At 37.6% G+C, this 22,382-nt stretch overlaps 1 protein-coding gene across 1 annotated transcript in view; it reads right to left on the bottom strand.

The window, feature by feature from the left end:
- The window catches only part of RTEL1 (regulator of telomere elongation helicase 1), a 50,742-nt gene that overhangs the window by 27,213 nt on the left and 1,147 nt on the right, over window positions 1-22,382 (bottom strand). The window contains exons 3-19 of the mRNA XM_063349977.1: window positions 21,628-21,826; window positions 21,170-21,263; window positions 20,162-20,243; window positions 19,496-19,556; window positions 19,185-19,260; window positions 18,377-18,461; window positions 17,150-17,215; window positions 15,106-15,259; window positions 14,748-14,786; window positions 14,011-14,089; window positions 12,806-12,903; window positions 11,436-11,491; window positions 8,956-9,030; window positions 7,986-8,067; window positions 3,754-3,886; window positions 3,482-3,595; window positions 1,124-1,164 (exon numbers count right to left, since the gene is read on the bottom strand). Of these exons, the coding sequence (XP_063206047.1) occupies window positions 1,124-1,164; window positions 3,482-3,595; window positions 3,754-3,886; window positions 7,986-8,067; window positions 8,956-9,030; window positions 11,436-11,491; window positions 12,806-12,903; window positions 14,011-14,089; window positions 14,748-14,786; window positions 15,106-15,259; window positions 17,150-17,215; window positions 18,377-18,461; window positions 19,185-19,260; window positions 19,496-19,556; window positions 20,162-20,243; window positions 21,170-21,263; window positions 21,628-21,826 (1,534 nt within the window). The remainder of the gene's footprint in view (window positions 1-1,123; window positions 1,165-3,481; window positions 3,596-3,753; window positions 3,887-7,985; window positions 8,068-8,955; window positions 9,031-11,435; window positions 11,492-12,805; window positions 12,904-14,010; window positions 14,090-14,747; window positions 14,787-15,105; window positions 15,260-17,149; window positions 17,216-18,376; window positions 18,462-19,184; window positions 19,261-19,495; window positions 19,557-20,161; window positions 20,244-21,169; window positions 21,264-21,627; window positions 21,827-22,382) is intronic.

Raw genomic sequence — 22,382 nt, forward strand, 5'->3', positions numbered from 1 at the left:
GCAACGAGATTGACCAGTGTACAGCTGAGGGCGTTTTCATCCTGGGATGGAGGACACAGACTGCAGAGGAAACAAACTAACATCGTGGATTCCTTCCGAAAGCTTTGCTGCTTTCTTGACATGAACATTCGTATATTAGAAGTTGTTTCATTTTAAAAATAATTTCAATAATCTTGTCATCAAGGTATAAGCTTTAATACAGATGCCTAAATACCTTTCTAAAGCATAGTGTTAACAGGATAAAAGATATTATCAGTGACACCAAACACCATAGATGGAAGAGATACAGCATCACCTGCTATATTTTCCCTTAGAACAGCAGGAGCTATTTTTAGATCGTTTTCTCCACTCTTTGAATGTTTAGACTACAATGGACAAAGCAACGGATGAGGTACTACAAGATGGCTTTTGAGAGTTTTCTAGTCAAAGAGTATACACTTTTCTGGTCAAATAGTATACGCTTTACTGAAAAAAACATGAATCTGATATTTTGTGAAAGCATGTTCTTAGTTTCACCTTTTAGGCCAAGCTGCATACCTCAAAGCTTTATTTCCTTCAAACATTTCTAGATTTAACAGATCCCTTTCAATCATATCTCAGCTAAGCTACTTAAGTGCTCTTCTATTTTGTCCTCATGTGTTAAAACTTTCTAGTTCTATCATATTTGTAAAACATTACCAAAACAATAAATGCTGACTTAAAGCACGCTTGACACAGTGCCTTTAAAAGTATCACAAGAAATTGCATTGACTTCTTGTGATCCTTAATTGCTCTGCAAATGACACTTGGCTCCATCATCTCTGTGCACGGATTTTCTAGTTTGCCCCACTTTCTGATTGTGTGTAGGAACCACATTTTTGACCCAAACACAAACAACTGACAATAAAAATGAACTCCTGACTTGGAAATACTAAGCCAAGGACTCAAACTCATTTTTGTGTGTAATTACAGTAGCCAGCTGCTTAAGAAACAGGAACATACAAAACCAGACAGCATTTAGATATGCAATGCAATCCTTTACCTTTCTCTACCTTATTATGTCTTCTGTAGTATTTCTCCTTCTTGCAGATTTCTAAAAACCCTGTGCAACGACCCATTTCTGAAATCCACACACTCCACTTACCAATTGTTTTCCCCAGAGAAGATAAATAATCCTCTGAAAACCTAGGAAGAAGAAAAATCAAGTAACATCATTGTATTTCCTTTTCTTTGTTTTTCATACATATGGACTCATACTCCCAATTGCTCTCCTTCCTGTGGCAAGCACCCATGCCATGGACACAAAATTAGTAATACCTTGACTATGCATTAGTATTACTATTCAATATTCTTACTAATACCACTGAAGATGATCTAAGCTTCAATATTATCAAAATGTAACAAGTGGAAATGGGCAGCCATATGAGTTTTATGATTAATACTAACAATGTAAGGGTGCAAGTTCTGCCAGAAAAGCCTGCAGGTGCTGCCAAGCCTGACTAACGTTACAACTATTTAAAATAATGATTGAATTAGGTGTGGTGAGGCTGCGGGGCAAAAAAGGGTGAATTTGGTTACTATGGTTGTTATTTACTTGTGGTATAAGCCAAATAAATTGCTTTTGCTTTGACTGAAAAAGTACTGCTCTACAACGAGCAGTATTTATCTGTTTCTTCCAGCCCTGACTGAAAAGTCACCTGTTCTCTCATGCCTTTATGCGTCTTTCTTTTTAGTGCCCTCTTGTTTTGCATACTGTTTTCCCAGGAAACTTACACATGCAGTGGAAAAAAAGAACATATTTATTTTTATAAGACCTACAAATGCCTGTGTCACGGCACAGATGTTGTCAAAACACAGCAAACACTGTGAATTCCCTTCCTTCAAAAAAAAAAAAAAAAAAAAAAAAAAAGGTGTTCTAGGTGCAGTGAATCCCCAACCTTCCTCCTTCGAAAGACAGTATCTTCAACAAAACACACTGAGACAGCACGCTAAGCTTCTGAAAATGAAAATTACAGTATAAGGGTTTTCCAGACTTCTTCTCTGTAAAAATCAATTACAATTGCTGAGTCCCTTTCCAGTTCTGTGGAACATCTGGCATTTTTCCCCTCTTTTTCAGTGAAAGCTCTTGGAAATCTATTTTTTTTTCTGTATTGATGAAAAAGAGTGTCAGGCCTGCAGTAACCTAAATTACAGAATTCTCAGCCAGAGGTTTGTCTATAGTGTTAAAATTGAAATCGATTTAAGAATGTGCCCACACATAAAAATGTGTATACTACAGGAAGAAAGTTAAACGGAAGAACACATGTATCTATACCCAAGGAACTGATCCTCATTTCAAGATGCTACAGAAGGATTACATCCCTGAACACAGTACTAGCACCAGTGTGATGACACCCTTTAGTAACTTCAGAGAACTGGCAAGCACAGAACCCTCTGCCTTGTGCACCAAAGCATGAAACTGCCTTTTCAAATTATATGCAGAGATGCCAATGAGACTATTGTGTTTCACAACGGAAGTCAAGATACAATGAAATCAAGTTTTGGCCTTCCTTGCTGGCAGTATATTCCGCTGTCGACAGAAGCTGCAGCAGAAGCACTGCCTGCTCTGAAAAACAGACAGACGCAGGCAAAATGATGTAAGACCAGAGAAAAGCAAGAAAAATTATAATGAAAAGCTTGACAAATATTTGGATGTATTTTGCTTAAAAAGGCACCGCAGAGGTAAAAGAGAGGCTCGTCATGGTGACAAGCTTTAGATATGAAAATAGTCGTTGCAAAGGCCAGTCATGTTTCAAATCAATTAAGCCTTCAGCAGAAATTTAGGATGGGGCTCCATGTCAGGGAGGTGGTACCTGAGCATGCTCTGAAGGCATGCAGGGCAGGGGTCTTGGCCCAGACCTACACTGGCAGAGCAAGGCAAGTAGGAAAGACTGGGATGCAGTAGCCAGGCTCAAACACAAGTCCAGATCATCAGGCAAAGTCATGGTGATGGGGAAGGTCCAAGGTCAAGCCAGGAATGCAAGTCAGTAAACCAGAAGCAGGTCCAGGGACAGTAAGAAGTGTCACAGTCCAGGGATGGCGAGGCAGGTCCGAGGTCAAACCGGGAAGTCAATCAGTAGGTCAGGGTCAGATCAACTGGGTCCACGGCCAGGTGTGGTTATGATGGAGCGGGAGACAGACAGTTCTACAGCTTGGGCAGTGACTGAAGGCCTATGCCAGACCTTAAGTAGAGCTCCTGGGTGATGGTTTGATGGTTGTGGGTGGGGGTCCTAGTTGAGGCTGGTCAGGGCCATTACAGACTATTAGTGCCCTGATACTTGCTCCCTTCTAGCCCTCCAGTTCTAAATTTTCAAGCAGTTAAAGGGTGTTGTTATTCAGCACGGTGTTTATCCAAGAAAAGAGCTACAGAGACCACTCATTTCACTAGCATCCTCCTGTAAGCAGAACCCGAAGTGTCAGAACCCAAGACTTCACAGCAGAATTCCACATGGAAGTTCATTACCTTCTTTCATAGGTAGAAGTAAGCACAGCTCCATCAGGTCCCTTAGGAATAATCCCAACCCAGAGCTGGTGTTTCTCGATAACATGAGGATTCTCCAAGCAAACAGGAAAAGGGCTAAACAAACAAAAAGTAAGATCCCAGTCACACTAATTACATGATTCCCTACCAGCTACCAGTCCATAACACTCAAAAATGTTGAGATAAAACCTGAAGTCCCAAAAGCAGATGGCACATTTTCAGTAGTAGTACTGTTCACAAATCTAGGTACTTACATCTGCATTTCCATTGTAAACGATGAGAGGGGGGAGAGAGTCCCACTAGTAAGGATTATTGTCCTGACTCCCTGTCGAACAAGCTCATGCATACTGTATCCAGGGCTGAAACACCAGTAGCTTAAGGTCTTTCCTGTATCAAATAAAGAGAAGACATTAAGAAGCAAGTCCGTAAGTGGAAAAATTAGAATATGAGTAGCATATAGCACATTGCATCTGAACTTCTGAAAGTAAAACAGCCAGCGTCTGAAGCTAAAATTTCAGATGTGTGGTATGTTCTGCTTTGGTCCTTCCCAGATTTAACTACTATGCCAGTTCAAAATATAGTTTAAAAAGTCATTGCTCCCTCGCACCTTAGGTAGATTATACTTTTAATCAAAAGATGGTTATAGAAAAGCCAAAGTATCAAGTCTTTCTGTCGGCAGATAAGACTACTCAGTCCTTCATCTGCTGATTCACTTCTTGCTGTCAAGGACAACTGGAAGGGGAAGCATGGTAGAACGGCAGAATACTGGGATGAAGGACAAACAATTGAAGTTACTAAAACAAAATAAAAATATATCTCCACCTCTGCTCTTGCTTGAAAAGAGAAGAACCCCTTCTCCATCAGGAATTTCCAATGGCTATAAACCTTTCACCTAAACTTTCCATTTTTCCCCACAGTCAACGGCCAAACCTTTCAACTTCTGCTCAGATCCTTTGTGGGAGGTGGATATACAATGCGTGTGACACTGAAAATCCGGCATACTATAAATTATCAATAGAAAGGATATAAAGAAAAATGGATAAATCACACTAGTCATTTCTTTCATTGCTCAGCTATAGTTGTACCATTGTTGGTCTTGATGAACACTTAGCAACAGCTTTTCAGAGACAGTGAAAGGAACAAGGCAACGAAACAATCATGTACATCAATAACAACAGCAGTCAAATAAAACATTAGCTTTTATTTCGGTTTCTGATTCTGTTTTGCATTATTAGTTTCAGTTAAAAAACCACCTAGCATACACATATCATGTGCATGTCTTTTAAAGGTTCACGCTTTATTCAAAGACTTTATTTCCAAAACGGAGCCGACAGTTTCAGGAAATCCCCAGTCATATGTGCCCAGTGAGTCACTTACTGCTTAGAATTACAAGAGAACATTTACTTTAAGCTAAAGTTTTATCCTTCCATCTCATTAGGGCAAATCCATCCAGACAATGTGCAGATTCTAGAAGAATCAAAAATTAGCAAATTCTTTATCTCTTTAATTCACAGTATGAATTGGTGCAAATTGCAGTCAGGATCTGTATATGGACAGGCCAGTAAGTATCTACAGACAAGAGTAAAGTCGTTTATGTCAGCAGCCTAAGAAATTCCGGCACAAAAGCAAACTGTGCTGGTACGGGATGGCTTAGAAGCGAATCCCACCAACCACTCACATTTGCCTCGCCAATGCTCAGTTTGAAATACACTTCTCTGTAACCCTGCACGAGGACTGCCAGCCACCAGTTGCCCAGTTCTTAGAGAAGCTGGAATTGTAGTACATTTTTAGCCTCATGTCCTGTAATTATGTCTTTAAGCTTAACAATATTAAAATCTATTTTAAAGGTCCCATTCACCAGCAGGAGCTGTTGGATGTTACACGAAGCAGATCTCTGCAGCAGCTTTTTTCATTCCTGATATAAGGGCAGCTAATCCATGGAGAAATGGTTTGCTAATAGTTTGCAACATGGTGATTTAGAGCAAACGGAGAGTAAGAGTATTTTATCCTAATGTAAAACTGCAACAGTTCACTATTGTGGCATCTGTACACAGAATAGATACCCAGGGCAGTAATCTCATCAGCTGACCCAAGCTATGCCACTTCTCACCAATTATAGTTTGTAGAGAATTATGCTGAGTGAATAACTTCCACAAAATCCTTTGAAAACAGCTATTCTTAAAAGGTTTGCATTATTTCTATACAATCTGCTCTACCACTACAGGAAACTGGAGACTTGATCAGTCTTGTCTGGCCTCTGCTAGGCTTCCACATAGTGCAAGTCTCAACAAATTGCTAGTCTGTTGCATAGATACTTGCAAACACTGGTTTTATCTGAAAGGCAAATATATCAGTATATGTCTACTAAGTCCCAGAAGAATTCTGTGATTGCTTTGTACTGATTTTGTGTATAAATCCTCCAAATTATGCAATAAACAGAAAGTGTTTCTGTTAGCCTTTTCCTGCACACATATGTAACAAAATCTACTTAGAATTATTCCTGTAACTTCAAACTCCAATTGAGCAATATCTCAGGAAAACAGTAATTGCAGATTACTAAACAGCATGCCTTCTATTCAGAAAAACTTACTTCTAGTAAGGAAAACTTACTTTGTGGAAACACTTAAGGGGGCATTATGTGCAAAACCACTAAATTTGTGTAAACTCATTCTTTGAAAAAATGTTACTTTTGTCCTTAAGAAAAGGACTTCTGTGAAACAACTACTTACATTCTCAAGAGTGTTTAGCTGAGTAATTAAGCAGACCGTTATGAGGCAAAGTATTTACAAAGATCCTTGGAGAGTATTCTATTGAGAAGGCTTAGGTAAAGGGATATGCATCTGTCTTCTCTAATCAGAAAACATTTTGTTTTCCACCTAACTGTATTTTTTAATAAATAGACAAATAAAAATTCTAGAAAGACAGAATGTTGAAGTCCAACAACAGTGTTGCTTTATAGCAGCCTTAGGAAAAGCCTCTGATTCAGAAGCCAGGTGGGTTTTTTTCTTCTAAATATGTTGTTTTGAAGCATGGTTATATTGAGGTAGTTCCAGATGCGAAGTTCTGCAGAGCATAAGGAATAAAACAGGTGGGAGGAGAGAGACAAGGAGAGGGAGAAATCTCAGTTGAACAAGGAGGACCGAAAAGTATAGTTGAGGTTGAAACTATCAAGAAGTGACAATATGCCCTGAAGTACTTAGGAAGTTGCTCAAAAAAAGATCATCTCAGAGAAGGTAACAGTGCTCTCAGGCTGTTACCTGGCAGGCATTTCCTGGCTAAGAATTCACATTCTCACGCGTTATTTCTCTGGCACATCACATGAATCTTCACTACAGAGCTTCAGAATGAGCCAACCAATTCTAACTCCTCCGCTATATGTGAGTAATTTCAACGGATGTTAAGAACTTTCATGGAATTTACTATTACAATACCTTCAGCACACATTTTCAGTATCATATCTATACATGACTCTCCTTCTTGTAAAAGGTAGTTACAGCATTAGCTACACTAATTTTGTGTTTAACAAAACACAGTTATACAGAGAAATATAGCTGATATGAAGATAACAGAGCATTTCATAAATCTCAACGTCAATCTGGAAGGAGAGCTTCTCATTCTTGGGCTGGTTTGAAGATTTTCTCTACACCAATAAAAGCAAGCATTCCATAATGGAGATGATTTTCTTTCATTGGAATGATTGCATTAGAACTATTCCAGAAGCGCACAACGCAGCACTGGTACAAGAATGTTTTATATTGAGATTGCCTTTCAAAGTAACTCTAAAAGCAAAACACATCTCCTCGACTCATTGTATCTACAATGGAGCTGTACTTGGAAACATAAAACTGCAAAGGAACACCCTCAAACAATCCTAAAATTCCTCAAACTTAAAGTCCCAAAGCCTTAAAAACCTACCCTGTTCTAGAGAAAGAGAGCTCTAGGGCAACACGAATGCTCCAAGTCTCTTCATCTTACAGAAGACGATCAAAAAAATCCCCTACAACCAAACCACACCCACTGGTTCTCTGCTAACTTAGTGTTCTGGTTTGAAGTTAACTCAAACCAGGACACTTAGCGGAGGAAAAAAAAAAAATAACCTTTCCCAATCCCACATGTACTGATGGTTTTAACTTGGACGACAGCAACCAGGCTTACTAATCACACGCCGAAGACTTTTCAGCTCTATGAGGCATAGTACCATGCTGTTTGGGTTTAAAAAATATTTTGCATATATATAGATCCAGAGGGTGCCCTCATTGAGTTATTCTGTTCAGCCCTTTATTCCTCAGAGTCATTTTTAACATTAAGATAACAGGTGGTGTTTAACTCAAAATCCTACAATGACACTCCAAAATTTGCAAGAGGACTCCCTGTTCACAAATGTGATGTAATGCAAACTGGGACGTCTTCAACTGTTTTCTCTTATTTGAAACAGAAAGGAGCAGTTGAGCTTTTGCATGAGCCTCCCCAAAACCGAGTCCCATACCTTGTTTTTTTGCGGACGATGAATTCCAGAAATCTGTCCTTTGTTTCTTTTTCTGATTACCGTTATCCAGATGAATATGTACCTGAAGGAAAAAAACCAGAAACATTATTAGACATAGCTACAGAAATTAACTTGGACTTCATCCCTCAAAAAAGCTAGCCCCTATTAAGGGTAGTTAACATAATTAGTGTCACTTTTATAGTGTTAGTAAGGTTGTATTATTTCCTGTCTGTCTTTCCTATTTTGTTTCTAGTCTTCCATAATGCATCTAACAAGGAGCGAAGAAGAATATCCCCATTTAACCAGCCATTTTGACTCCGTTTATGGGAGCAGCTTTTCTTGGGCCGCCCTAAGCAGAGACAAAGAACCCCATCATTTGGGTATTGTCCATTAGAATAAAACACACAGACTAGAAAAAAAAAAAATTATTGTGTTTCTAACTTGCTGCATTTAGCAACAAAAATAGTACCAAGTCTTAACATAAAAGTTACCTTTTATCTAAAAAAAGATCTGCTCCTAAAATTCATTATAGCATCCCAGCCCATCAGTCCCAAAGACAAAATAAATTAGCAGGACTTCAGGGGGGAGGTTCAGTGGCTCAACTGCACTTGCTTGGTAATAGGCTAAACTAAAGTCAAGAGAACAGATTATTGGAAGAACACATTAATTCTTGCATAATATGCAGTATCAAAGTTTTCAATAACGCACATTTGCTGCACTTTCCTAATTTCATTTTAGAGTTTCTTTAAAAAATACTGTGTAGGTCCTCTTTTTCCTTGGAACCTGAACAACAAACCACAGTTCCTTTAGTGGTTTTTTGGTTTGCTTTTTTAAGAAGAAGTTATATATCCTCCCTGTAATCAACATCATCGTTTGCTATACTATCCACATCCTTCTGAGTCTTAGGATACACTAAGCACAGACATTAAATGCCAGCGAGGAAAAACGTACAACACAAAGCATCCCGTACCTTATAATATTTAGATATTGACCGATGTGGCATGAAACCTGTTGTGCCTTCTGGAGGATCGATGTTGAATACTGTCTGGAAAATGGATGTAAACAAATGGAAAGATTTAACAACTGTTTCCAGCAAACTGTCTAATGCATCTTTGCACTGAGAAGTATCTCCACAAGGTCTTATTTCACTCTCAGGAAAAGGTCTAATTCAACTTGATGCCCAGTAACTCAGGCCAAGGTATCTCCACAAAAGTTACTGCTGTGATAACCTTAAATGTATCTCCTTGCTCCTGTTATTAAATAAAGACAAGGAATCTTGAATAAATTAATTTTTTACAGGCAATTCCTGCTAGCCACATGGCTTTCTCATTGATCCAAAAAATGTTAGCCAGTGTCTAAATATATTCAACCCATACATATGACAGTACTATTATTCAGACTGTTGCCTGAATAATTAGATTATTCAGACTTCTGGCTGTGGATAAACATAAACACACTACACATTCATGAGATCAGAGTCACAACTGAGTGTAAAAGAACAGTCACAACTGAGTGTAAAAGAACTTTTTGAGTTCCTTTAGTTTAAAATTTCCGCCATGGTACTCTACATTAGTAATATTCTGCTTAGAAAAAAAAGCAAGTTGTAATCATATCTAGTTGTTCATACATTAAATTAAAAGCTTCTATCAACTCTTCTGCACAGAGTTATGCTTCTTCCCCTTTCCTGTGATGTCTTATGACTAAGGGCGATGCTCTTTCAAACACATGGCATTCCAGTGCAACTTCAGTGAAAACAGCTGTGGTTCTCAAATATTTATAACTTCTGTTAATTTTTCTAAACAAAATTTCTTCAGACATTTAAAAGGAATTATCCAAGCTCATAAGAATATCAGCTAATTGCAACAAGAAAGATGTTCTCTACCAGTGAAAAGAAAGTACAATTACTGGAAATACCGACTTCTGAAAAATAGCCAAAGATATGATGTATGAAAAAGATTCTAGTAAGTGTTCTTCCAAAAGGAAGAAAAAAAATTATTATTAATAAAAACAAGCTGTTTATAAATTAAGTCTTGAAGACAAGGCTCTAACAAGAAAGCACTGCGTTCAAACAACAATTACTCTGTGACCTAGTCCTACTTAAAAATATGTCAAGCTAACAAACTACCATGTGGCAGATGATTTGTAATAATTGTCCATGTGCACATCCTCAGCAGCAAAGGGATCTTAGCTTTCAGCAGAAGACTGCTCTTCCAGTTCAAATCACCTTTCGCCTATCCACAGGCTAAAAAAGCACACACCAACAGTTATCCCACAGCACATACTAATCTGTGTGCTTTCTTTCCAGAAAAAAGATCTGACAACAAGGATTTCTGAAAAAAATCTGGCAGCTAATCTATTAGGCATGTTACCAGCGAGTAAAACAAAACCAGAAAACTATGAAGAGACTGAACATTCCCAGGCACACCAGACTTTAATATCATGGAATTTCTTGCATCAGTGGCTGAATTATAATTTCTAACAGAAAAAAATATAATTAAAATCGTTGAACCAAGACAGAAAAGCAATGATTAACACACATTAAAATGTTGTCATTGTCTTCACCCACCTACTAAAGATGGGAGTAAAGGGATCTTCTTGATCCAAAAACACCACAAGTATTTGGGAAGTAAAGGTCTTATTTCACTGTCAGGAAAAGGTCTTTATTCAACCTGACACCCAGTAACTCAGGCCAAGATGATGTTCTTAAATCAGCAAATTCTGGGAATATAGTGAACTTAATCCCAAGCATCATCAGATTTTCCAATATGTAACACTATGGCTAAGGTGCTACTTCTTTTGAACTTTAAGCTCTCCAAACGTTACCCTCTTTCAGAGTATCACTCAAGAAAACTTCCAAGGGAAGCTAGAAATTGAATTTCAGGCCACTGGTCCACTGTACCTTCTATTTTTACGGGGCACAGTTTCTTCATAATGAATATTTTGCGAGTGCACAACAGGGAGAGGACTGACAGCACCATATGGGTACCCACAAGTATCACATTCAGTTCCTGTGGCACTAAAGATTTTTATTTTAGAGATCCCCGAATTTAATAATTAAATGGGAAAAAAAAACCCCAACAGTTAAATTAACATTTTGCTTGCTTTTTTCCTTAGCCTGTCCTGTTACTTCATGAGAAGGTCTCATATTTCCAAACATTACTGCTAGAAACAGCTCAATAACCAAGCTCCACCTGGTGGAGGCTAAAACCAGACAAATTTAAATTGAGCTTGTCCAAAAAGGGACATCAAAACTATGAGAGAACAATCTGGGTAAAAATCAAAGGAGAACATCCCATTAGGCAGCAGCTTTCTCCTCAAAAACCTGTAGACTTCTATCAACGCACAAATGTGCGTACAATCAAGAATAAAATCAATTCAGTATCTTTCCACATATTTTAAACTGATTCTTTTATCTTTCAGACATATACATAAGCAGCCTTAATTACTTACCTGGATAATATCTGAGAGTTTATGCAATCCAGATGTATTGACGAATATCCCAGTACCTAGAGAGAGTAATGCACGGTTACTTTTACAACACCAACATACATCCACTTGGATATATATATCTCCATATGCTATTTGAACAGCACAACACTGAATATAATGGCTTGAAAATATTATCTAAGACAAATAAATTATTTCAAGTTTTTCCCCATTATTCAGAACGCAAGGAGAAACGTGAAACTGGCATCCCAAAGGAAGTTTCATGTCTCTAATGCATTGGGAAGCTGTCACCTGAGACAATTACATAAACTTCTTAAGGCTCCTCCACATTAAAAAAATGGAAAGGAGAGAACTAAGACAAAGATAAGCATGCTTAAACTGTTTCGTTGCTTTTTCAAAAGCTCACACAACTAATTTTAGTCTCATGAAAAAAAAGAATAGAAAACCGAATACCCCATTATGCAAAAAGAGACAAAACTAACCTTTGCTACAGCTATAACTAGCCCTTTACAATCACATCCAAGACTCTAGTATGCTTAAAACAGTGACTACAGAGGAGCAGTTAAAAGAACATATGAAATACACCATGATGAGAATTTGAGCATGGAAGTGATAAACAGATGCACCTGTTAAGCTAGAGCAAAAACAACCCAAAAAGGAGAAAGATGCTGGGGAAAAAAAACAACGGAAGGATAGATGTGCTCTCAAAGGATGCACTTGCAGAACTGACAGTCTCCATGGATGGGCTTGTTCTCTTCAATGCTTTTACTGAAAAGTCTGCTAGTAAGAACTAACTAAATCATTTTCTTAGCACATGTAGAAGTTGGAGATTTTTCTTTGCAGAAGGGCAAATTAAGAACCAAATGCTGACAGACAGTAGAAGCTTGTTAAATCAATTAGAAATAATTTTAAAAAACCCCAAACAGATTACATGATTCCCAATATTCCCGTTTCATGACTCCATGACCAAGGAAGGACTCAAGACATCAAAAGTGCCATCAGAAAAATGTCAACAAGCTCCACCCCACAATTCTTCTGGGTCTGGAGAAAGAGCGTTGTGTGCAAAAATCCTCTATGTATGCACGTGTATGTGCACCCATGTGTTAGCGCACACTCAGGTTTCGACACAAAGCCGTTCCTAAAACTAGTTCTGTTGCATGAACAGACATAAACCATGTTTCCCAGCAGAGGGCCTCACAGAAAGCCCTAATAAAAAGACAGGTCCTCAGGGTCAGATTTTAGCTTTTAAAAGCACTATAATTTAAATCTAACCAAAGAAGCCTTTCTTGTCCTCTCCCCGATCAATGCAAACTTCCGATTACTTACATTACAGAGAAAAGTCTGAGTGAAATAACTAACAAATTTAAACTTACGGCCTGAAAGAAACTGTAAAATCTGCTCCAGCGACTCCAAGAGTGAGGATTTGGTCTGGAATGTTATTTGCGCCTCTGCAAACAGATCAAAGATGTAGCTGCAATTTACAGAGAAAAAGCACAAATGGGTAAACACTGTAAATAATCACATGGACACAATTACTGTTACTCTTTTATCACAACAATTTCACCACCTAGTAGCAAAACATGTTCTTGTCTCCATGAGAAAGAAAAATTTACAGGAATAAAACTAAGCATTTGATTGTAAAGACAGCAGGCAATATTGACATGAAAGAAAGCGTACTGACCACACCCTTCACATTTTCCGTGACCTCTCTACAACATACAATAAATATTAGAATCATAGAATCATAGAATTGTTGAGGTTGGAAGGGACCTTTAAGATCATCGAGTCCAACCTTTAGCCTACCCTGACAAGAGCCACTTCTAAACCATGTCCCTAAGTGCCCCATCTACCCTTTTTTTAAACACCTCCAGAGATGGTGAATCCACCACCTCCCTGGGCAGCCTATTCCAATGTTTAATAACCCTTTCAGTGAAAAAATGTCTCCTAATATCTAATCTAAACCTCCCCTGACGTAACTTGAACCCGTTTCCCCTCATCCTATCACTTGTCACCAGGGAGAAGAGGTCAGCCCCCATCTCTCTACAACCTCCTTTCAGGTAGTTGTAGAGGGTGATAAGGTCTCCCCTCAGTCTCCTCTTCTCCAGGCTAAACACCCCCAGCTCCCTCAGTCGTTCTTCATAAGGTTTGTAGAAATTTAGAAACAGATTTGCATGCAATTTCCCTTAATTTTTTTACACTGTACAATACGCTTTAGCTCAGAAATAGACTTACAGAGCTCTGAGGTACCTCAAATCAAATCACTGCAGCACTAGTACCTCTGTTTAAACCATGATGCAAAACTGAAAGAAGCACAGTGTGGAGCTTCCTCCAGTTCAGGATACCTGATAGGCAAACACACAGCGTAGGATTTTCCACTCTTGAAACACTTTAAAGGGGAGTTCCACCAGAAATAAAGATTACTACAGAAAGGGAATTTAAAGAAACCCAAAACCTTGAATAAACAGTATTCCCAGGAATTAGAATGGTACTCTCAATCCTGACACCTGACTCAGTTTCCCCCGGGTCTAGAACCTGCTGTACTTTTAATGTGCAAACATATTAACAAGAAGAAATTTACCTTCCCTCTTTGGTGACTCCGCTATCATTCGGTGGCAGCTCCACTGCATCAATAGCACTTTCTAGCTGAAGAAGAATTTCTTTAAGAGAAACAAGAGGGAAAAAAGTTAGAGTTCACAGAAACTCACTTCTGGGACACATCTGAGCCTCAATTTCAAAAGTACTTTATTACAAAGGCTGTTACCAAAGGCAGCAACATAGCTGTTTTCTTGATTCTGTAAACAACTCAAAATGATCAAAACCACCTTCCTAGCTATCATCTCTAAATATTCGTATTCAACTTTAAGAACTTCTATAACCTTGATTCTTAGATGAACCTTAAGTTGTCAGCGAAATGTTAAACTCTTCTATATAGACGGGGAAAGTTCTTCTTGGAAATCCTTTGTAAACATGAGCTATCTCAAGCTCTTGCTATTAACTTTATGTAGCATCATGTTTTTACAGAAGAATGATGCAATTAATACAATTCCAGCACACTCACGAGATTAGAAAACAAGGGAACTTCCTAGCGAAGAAGGAAGTGATGCATTCATCTGCCAAATCTCTCATCTTTTGGGGAAAAAACTAACTAAATATTCCACAAAATTCTCTGAAAAAAAAAAGAGACAACTTAAACCTCCATGAATTTCTCAATTACGAGCAATGTCTACAGAAATGCTACATGAACCTGATTTATAGTTGTTGACCTTTTGAAACTGTTTCAATAACAATTTTCAACAAAACAAAAAATAACCTTACTCTTTATCTTTGCTATATCTTCAAGTTCCATGTTCAGTCCTGTTGAAGAAAGGAAAGACTTCAAGGGGATGTTTCATTCCTAGTTTATGGCTTTTCTGAAATTATGCATATGAAGGCTAGAACTGTGTATATGAAAAAACATAAGTATTCCACTCACTGTTCTGTTTCATCACCCCTCATGTCACATTGGTTTGGCCAAGTCTTCTCATGTTTGTCTGACAGTGATTACTAATTAACAATAATGTATCTACTAATGAGAGTAAATTTTCCAGAAAATGTTAGGAAAAGTTATTTTCTAGTTCTTGGCAGTGGCACCCTATAATCCCAGTGAAACAGTGGTTTGTAGTTGTCAACACACCTGAACTGGCCAACTCCATATTGAATTCAGCATTTATTTCATTCTGTTGAACTACTTTGGCTTGTTCTTCTAGTACGACATTTACAGCATCCATTGCAGAAGCCAAATCGTAGGGTGTCAAGTCAAAAGAAGATGACTCCTCACACAACTTCTCCTAAAAATATACGGAATGGAAGCATTACTTGGACTGCTCTGTGTGTTCTATGCTCAGGCAATTTCATAGGTGATAAAATCCAGATGACCAGCCTTGATTTCATTTCTGATCTCCAGCTCAGGCCAGAGGACATTTTACAAACACCTTAAGACTTTGACTATTACTAGACATCCTTTTTTCTGAAACATAGAACAGATTTTGCCTCTTCCACATTATCAACATTCTACCATTTCCACCTAGTAGCAAATCACTGTCATCATTAAGACCCCTTTTGTTTTTAATAGGCATCACCTTCTCTGTGTTTTTAGTGTTGCGGCTGATAGATTTTCCCTGACATCCTTTTATTTCTCCTACACAGTCACCTAATAGCTTGCTGTCTGATGACAAATTGTTCAAGTAGCAAATTTTTTAGTTGCAGAATCATTTTGTCCTTTGAAAGAGCTACTTCCCAGCCCCTCTCGCACTTGCAGGAAATACTTGTATCCCTATATTCACTCATATGAAGACATGGTCCTTGCCCCTCATGATCTTGCATTCAGAGAAGGGGGCATAGAGAAAAAAAGGGAAGGGAAACCATGAAAAAAAAAAAAAAAAAAATCAGTAAAATGCGTATTATTCTATGTAAAACCCGGGCCAAAATGTATGCCAGAACAAATATTATTATAGAGAAGGAAAGAAAAATACAAACTTTCAATTAAAAAAAAAAAAAAAGTAGTAATGGTTTCAACACTCACCAAACTGGTAAGTTTGACAAAACTCTCTATGACCTTGAAAAATAAGTCATATACTGTTTTGTCACAAATTTTTCACTCACAAGAAGACTCATCTTCCCTGAAGAATAAAGAGAAATAGTAAGAACTAACCTACACAAAAATTGGACTGCAATAGCTATGAAGAAATAAGTTATAAAGAAAAAAGCACTGAACTAGCTGCAAGCCAGTTTTACTTCAGAGTAATTACTAAGTTTCCACATACTAACATGAAACAGACAGTACCACGGGAGAACTATTGCACAACGAGTAGTTCTACAATAGACGTTCTAATTAATTTCTGCATGCAGACATCAATAAATATTTTTAAAACACTATAAATGGGAAAAAAAAACCCCAAAAATCCAAACAACTATGACTGGATTTCCACCTATTTTTCAACAGAAAAAAAAGATGTTCCGATGAAAGGAGAATATACTGGACGCAACTCTGCAACTATCTCTAGTGAAACATGGCACGTGCTCCAGTGGCCTGTTTACTGAAAGAACAACACACAGTCAGAAAATAAACCTGGCAGCTGTTTATCAGAAGTCCCACTGGGAGGTTGTTCATGTGGCAGAAAAAAAGGGACATATTTCAAATGTTCCTTTGCATTTCATTATTTCGGCAAAGGGCTGCAGTTTTGAGCCAACTAAGAGAAGATTTCATAATGCAACACTTTTCTGTTGTTTTTTTTTTTTTTCTTTTTTTTTTTTTTATTTATGAATGAAGACTTGAAAATTTTGTAAGAGTGACATTTGGTGTCTACTGCACTTGGACAGCCGATGCGGCTGAGCTTCAAGAATGGATCTTTCATGACTTCTGACACCCTGGAACAGAAGTGTCCAAATAAGAAAATGAGTGCCCTCATAAATTTGGAGATCCGCCCTTCAGGAAGAAACTATCATCTTGTAGAAAATCACAGTAGCATCAAAGGGCTGTTAATTAAACTACAAAGCTTTAAATGTCACGGAAACAAGAAATATTAATGATAATGAACATTAAGAACTGAAATAGCTAAGTACAGATTTTACAGGCTGTTTGTAATAGGGCACAGGTGAAGTTTGTGTGAAGTTTGGTGAAAGTTTGGTGAAACTTTTGGTGAAGTTTGAAAAATGGAAACAGACCAGAAAAAACTTACCACATTGTGAGCTTCATCAAGTATCACCACAGTCCCCTTCAGGTCTAAGTTGTGCGCTTTCCGGCTCTGAAAGATGAAGAAGAGAGAGAGAGATGGACAAAAAAGTTAGCGAGAAATATAGAACTGATTTAACTGAGAAATGGGCTCAGGCGACAGATTTGTGTTTTCATGTATTTCAAATTATTTATTTATTTATTGTTAAGAAAACAGCAAGTAATTGCTGTGGCTACCTAATATATAAACCATAGAATTGTTTTCTCTGGAAACGAAGGTGATAAAATGCATGACATAGAAGTTTATGGAGGTTACTATTTACATTGTAATTTAAGAAAAAACCAAAACCTGTTGTACTGTACTACGATACAGAAGCTTAATCAGAATTAATTTCAGTCCCTATTTTACAGGCAGGGCTGTGGGAGGAGTGGGGTGCGAAGCAGGGGGATTTGCCCTGTTTTTACAAATTCATGCTTCTGTCATCTTTGCGAAAAGTGGGTGCTCCGAAAACACCCCCAACACTACCAGAGCATATAACTTCATTTCACAAAGCTTCTTTGCTTAAGGTGGTCAGAGATTTTTTAAATTTTATGTTATTTTTTCATTTATAAACATTTGGTCTTTTTGCCATTTGTAGCAATGGAATGTAATCTGGCTTTTACTATAATTCATGGATTACTGCAAGTTGCATGAAGATGTCAGCAGATTTGTTTCCTCAATAGAGTTTTCAAAGGTTTCATTTTCTATCCATGAAATATGGACAACTTACTGTAACCACTTTTTTTTTTTTTTTTTTAACAAAGCCAGCAATTTTTTCCAAGAGAGATGTCCAAACTCTACTGAAAAAGATTCCTTATTCTAGAAATCCTATAGTTGGCTGCAGAAACAAAAATGTCTCAGAATGCGTGCAAAAATACTGCAGAGTATGCAACTGAAGATTTGCATTCAGGAGGTGAATATCAACAAACAAGAAAGGCATCACTTTCTGCAAAGCTAGTTCTATAACAACAGCAAGACCTCAAACAAAAAAAGAAATATTTCTTAACTGGGTTAAAGAACTTTACAGAGAAAAACACAAAAGGGGTTCTGAATTAACTAGGTTTTGATTAGTTTTGAAGTATATCGCATAACGCATTCACTTGCTCTGCATCAGTTCTCCACAGCTCGCCCGCTAATAGCCAGTGTAAGACAAATAGAAGAACAATTGCATTTAACAGCAAAGATATATGTTACCTTTGAGTCTAGTAAATAGTTGTAAGGCATAAAAATAATATCTGCTTGCTGCTTCAGGCTTCGAGAGAGATAATAAGGGCAAGCTCTGTTTTAAAAAAAAAAAAAAAAAAAGTAGTACAAACCATGAAGTAACACTTGCAGAAATATTAAGAGTGCGTTCATGTACTATATTTCATACTCTCAAGGGTTTCTAATCAACTTCTTAACGAGTTGAAACTGGCATGTTTAATTTTAGGGCAGATGATTAGCTCTATTCACACAACACAAGTGAAAAGAAGTACAGGAAATAATACCTAGCTGTGCAGTTCAACAAAACAAAGAAAAAAGAAATTAAAGGAGAAATAGTGGCATTCATTACAGCATTATCATTTTGCTTCTTTAGGCTAGAAGTCAATGCTGCACTAGACTATTTTATCGCAACAAATCCGTCACCTCATCCTCTTCGATCTGAAACAAAACTGCAATATCATTTGTCATGACAGATGATATTGGCAGCCTCTGCTCAAGCAAGAAATAAAATATTGGTGAGCCTGACTCTGATCCGATTCAGTCTTTACACAACTAAGGATTGGAATAAATCGTTGTATGATGAAAACTGCAGTAACAGAAGCTAAGGCTGTAGTGCACACATGATTTTGTTGGAAGCTGTCTCTGCAACATATTTAGCCACTCTACTTTGCGCTCATCACTGTTCTGCTACTTTAGCGTATGTCAAGTTCATACCAAGGTATTAATAAAAAACGAGCAGAGGAATAGTTTTCACTATTTTCACAAGTAAGGGGGAGTAAAGTCAGCGGGGATCACTTACCTGTGCTTGTTTCCATTTTTAACCAAGTCTTCGATATCCATGATTGATTCAGTCAGTTCTCTCTCTGTACTCTTTTCTGTGAAAAATTACATCACAACCACAAGCTTAGGTAAAGGTATCACACAAAGACCTGTTGTTACCCTGATCATCGCGCTCATCCACTTCCTAACATTCCGTTCTTGAAAGACACTAACACAGAGCAAAACACTCGCGCACAGGCAGATTCTGCCAACTCTTCCAAACTTCTCTTCCTGCCTAGCAAATCTCTCCCTCTCCAAAAGACAGGGCTTTACTTCCATGGCCAAACTCACCTTCCACATTGTTATAGAAATGACACGCATGAGCCATCACTTTCATTCGGCACATGTAGATCTGTAAAATACAGTATATTTTAGCCAAGAGTAGCACAGCTTGTCAGCACTGAAAAGCCGGTTAAGGGTTTAAGAGCTATTAGTTTTCTGTAACATCAGCTAATCAATACATGTTAATCACAGTTCTTCAGTTTTAAAATCACGTGTCCTTCTGTCCACCTTAAAAGTTATGCTCTCTTTTATGCAGCACAGAACCCTCAGATGCTCAGAGGAAATTTTGTTACTTTTTGCCACTAATACTTCTCAAAACAGTAATATTTGATATTATTTGTTAAAATAATGGGTAAATCAATAACTGAAGCACTATTTTGAAATTATTGCTGCTCTTGAAAAACACTTAAGTGGCAGATCAGAAACTGCAAACAATTAACTCTCACGTTCTACACAATCCTTCTCTGGACAGAAAATGCTACCAGAAACTCAGAATTAAATTTTGCACTCATAAAACTAGAAAGTAAAAGTTCCTCGAAACACATTTAGAACTACTATATTTCCCTACAGCCTCCAGCAGTTAAACAATGTCAGAGTTAAGAATTACACACCATGCACCAAAGCAAAGCAAAAAGCCTCCATGTTTTCACTGTGCTTTCAAGGCTCTGCTCTCACCTGCATGTGGTTGCTCTCCTGTCGCTTCACTTCAGGATTGATGCAAAGCTGCTCTCTGGAACCCAAAACGCATATCTTTGGCCTGTTCAAACAGAATACACAAAGCTGATGTTAAAATTAAGGCAAGAAAGGAGAACACAGTTGTACACGCCCAGGTTGGCTATAATATATCAAAAACGAAAGGTTCGGCAGAAACATGAGCCCAAAATAAGGGTCAGAATCAGAGACACTAAGTAAGTTAATGTGTTTATAACAGCTGTATATGTTACTTGACTTTATGGTACTGTATTTCTCCTGGTAGCAGTGGGTGGTAACAAGCAGCAGTTTACAGCAGGAAGTAATGAGTAGCAACTTAAATCATCCACTATAAATCTGGGTTCTGTTATGACAGTTCAGATGCATAAGCCGCGGCCTCTCATCTATGACAAGCTCTTCCAAGCTGGCTGTGATATTTAGAGTAAGGTTGTGACAAGAACTAATGCATTACAAACATTCACAATACTTTTTTTTTTTTTTTTTGCTTATTACAAGGCTGTATATTTATGAGAAACACACAAACAAATGATTACTGCTTGTCCAAGGAGCTCAGTCACCACCTGAAAACTCTGACAGAAACTGGTATAGCAAAATCCAAAGTTCCTCACAGATTTACATCAGCCTAAAGAATTCAACTTTGTAACGGCTTCCCACTGCCTTAACTGCCCCAGGAAGAAAAAAAAAAAAAAGGAAAAAATATATGTAATTTTAGAAATAAATGTGTGAAGTAAAGAATCAAAACCAGACCAAATTCAAGAAATTCTATGATCAAAGGAGATAAGAGAAACCGTGAGTATGAAAAAAGCCCAAACCCAGCAACAAAGAAATCCAGATTACATACATACATACTAAGAGAACTACATTTCTCTGGATAACGTTTTTTTTATACATTTATCCACATAAATTCAAACAATAATTAATGGTTTCTCTGCCTTTTCTTTGAATAGGAACATTATCCAAAATCATATTTACCTGTAGACTGTGTTCTTTAATTCGTTAATGACCTGTGTAAGTTGTGAGTGAGTTCTGGAGGCATAAATTATTTTAGGAATGTCAGTGTAATAAGCTGCCAAATAGAAGAGGAAAAAAAGCAGAAAAATATTATTAGCATGGAAAGAAGAACTAGAGATATTATTAGCCTCCTTTCCCGGCTGGTACTATGGTAACAGTTTGCCTTGTAGAGAGAGCAAGAAATTTTGTCATTTAAGTATTCACACACAAAACGAGCTAGATGAGTTTCTAATGTTCTAAGAAAAATTAAAAATATGTAAAACGCTTTTAAAATCTATACAATGGTGAAACCGTGCTTCAGCTGCTAAATGGCTCCATGACTTTTATAATTACGTACTTATTACAAAAGACAGATAAAAGCAAGTGTTCATTAACCTTCCTGTATCACCCCTACTGAGCATAAAAATCACAGTACTTACTCGGGATATCAGCATCTGTGGCAGCATTGCCCCAGGATGACATGGGTCTGTCAGGAAAGAGTTCCACGCCATTCATACGCTGGGCAATTTTGCGGGCTGAGATAGTATCTTTAAAGTGTTCCCGCCAAGCCAGAGTGGAACACAGCAGGCAGAGGGTCTTTCCTGTCCCTGTAGGGCTCTCCAAAATTCCATTCACTTTCTTTAGTGAAGAGAAATAAAATTAAAAGGGAAAAAATAAGCAATTTGGGGATTCAACTGGAACAGGTCTTTGTGCAGTACTGCATTTCCTCATTAAATAAAACAATCACTACCTGGTAAACTCTACCATACGACAGAAACACACAGACACCTCACAAAGTTGTTACAAATGCACAACCTCTAGGACCCTCTAATCAATTTAGCAAAGCTCAATCTAAAAACCCAGAGCCAGCTATTATCCTTTATTTAAGAATTCTCCACTCTTAGCATAACTAGAATGCATCAATTTCAGCATAAAATACCTGAAAATATTAGAAGTCATTGCAAAAAAAAAAAAAAAGGCAGAAAGTCACCCGTAGATTACAGACTGACAGTTTCCTTTACAATTAAGACTATATCCCACATCATAGTTTAGGCATAAAATTTTGCAAGCACTTTTAAACATCTTGTCCTACCGGACGTTACAGTTTTAAAGCTCATAACACTAAAAGTTGCAGAAAAACTAGCAGCTTGGCTTGCACTGCTGTGACAATTCATGTTCAAGTACATTAAAAAGT

The sequence above is a fragment of the Chroicocephalus ridibundus genome, chromosome 12, assembly GCF_963924245.1.
Source record: "Chroicocephalus ridibundus chromosome 12, bChrRid1.1, whole genome shotgun sequence".
NCBI classification, from domain to species: domain Eukaryota; kingdom Metazoa; phylum Chordata; class Aves; order Charadriiformes; family Laridae; genus Chroicocephalus; species Chroicocephalus ridibundus.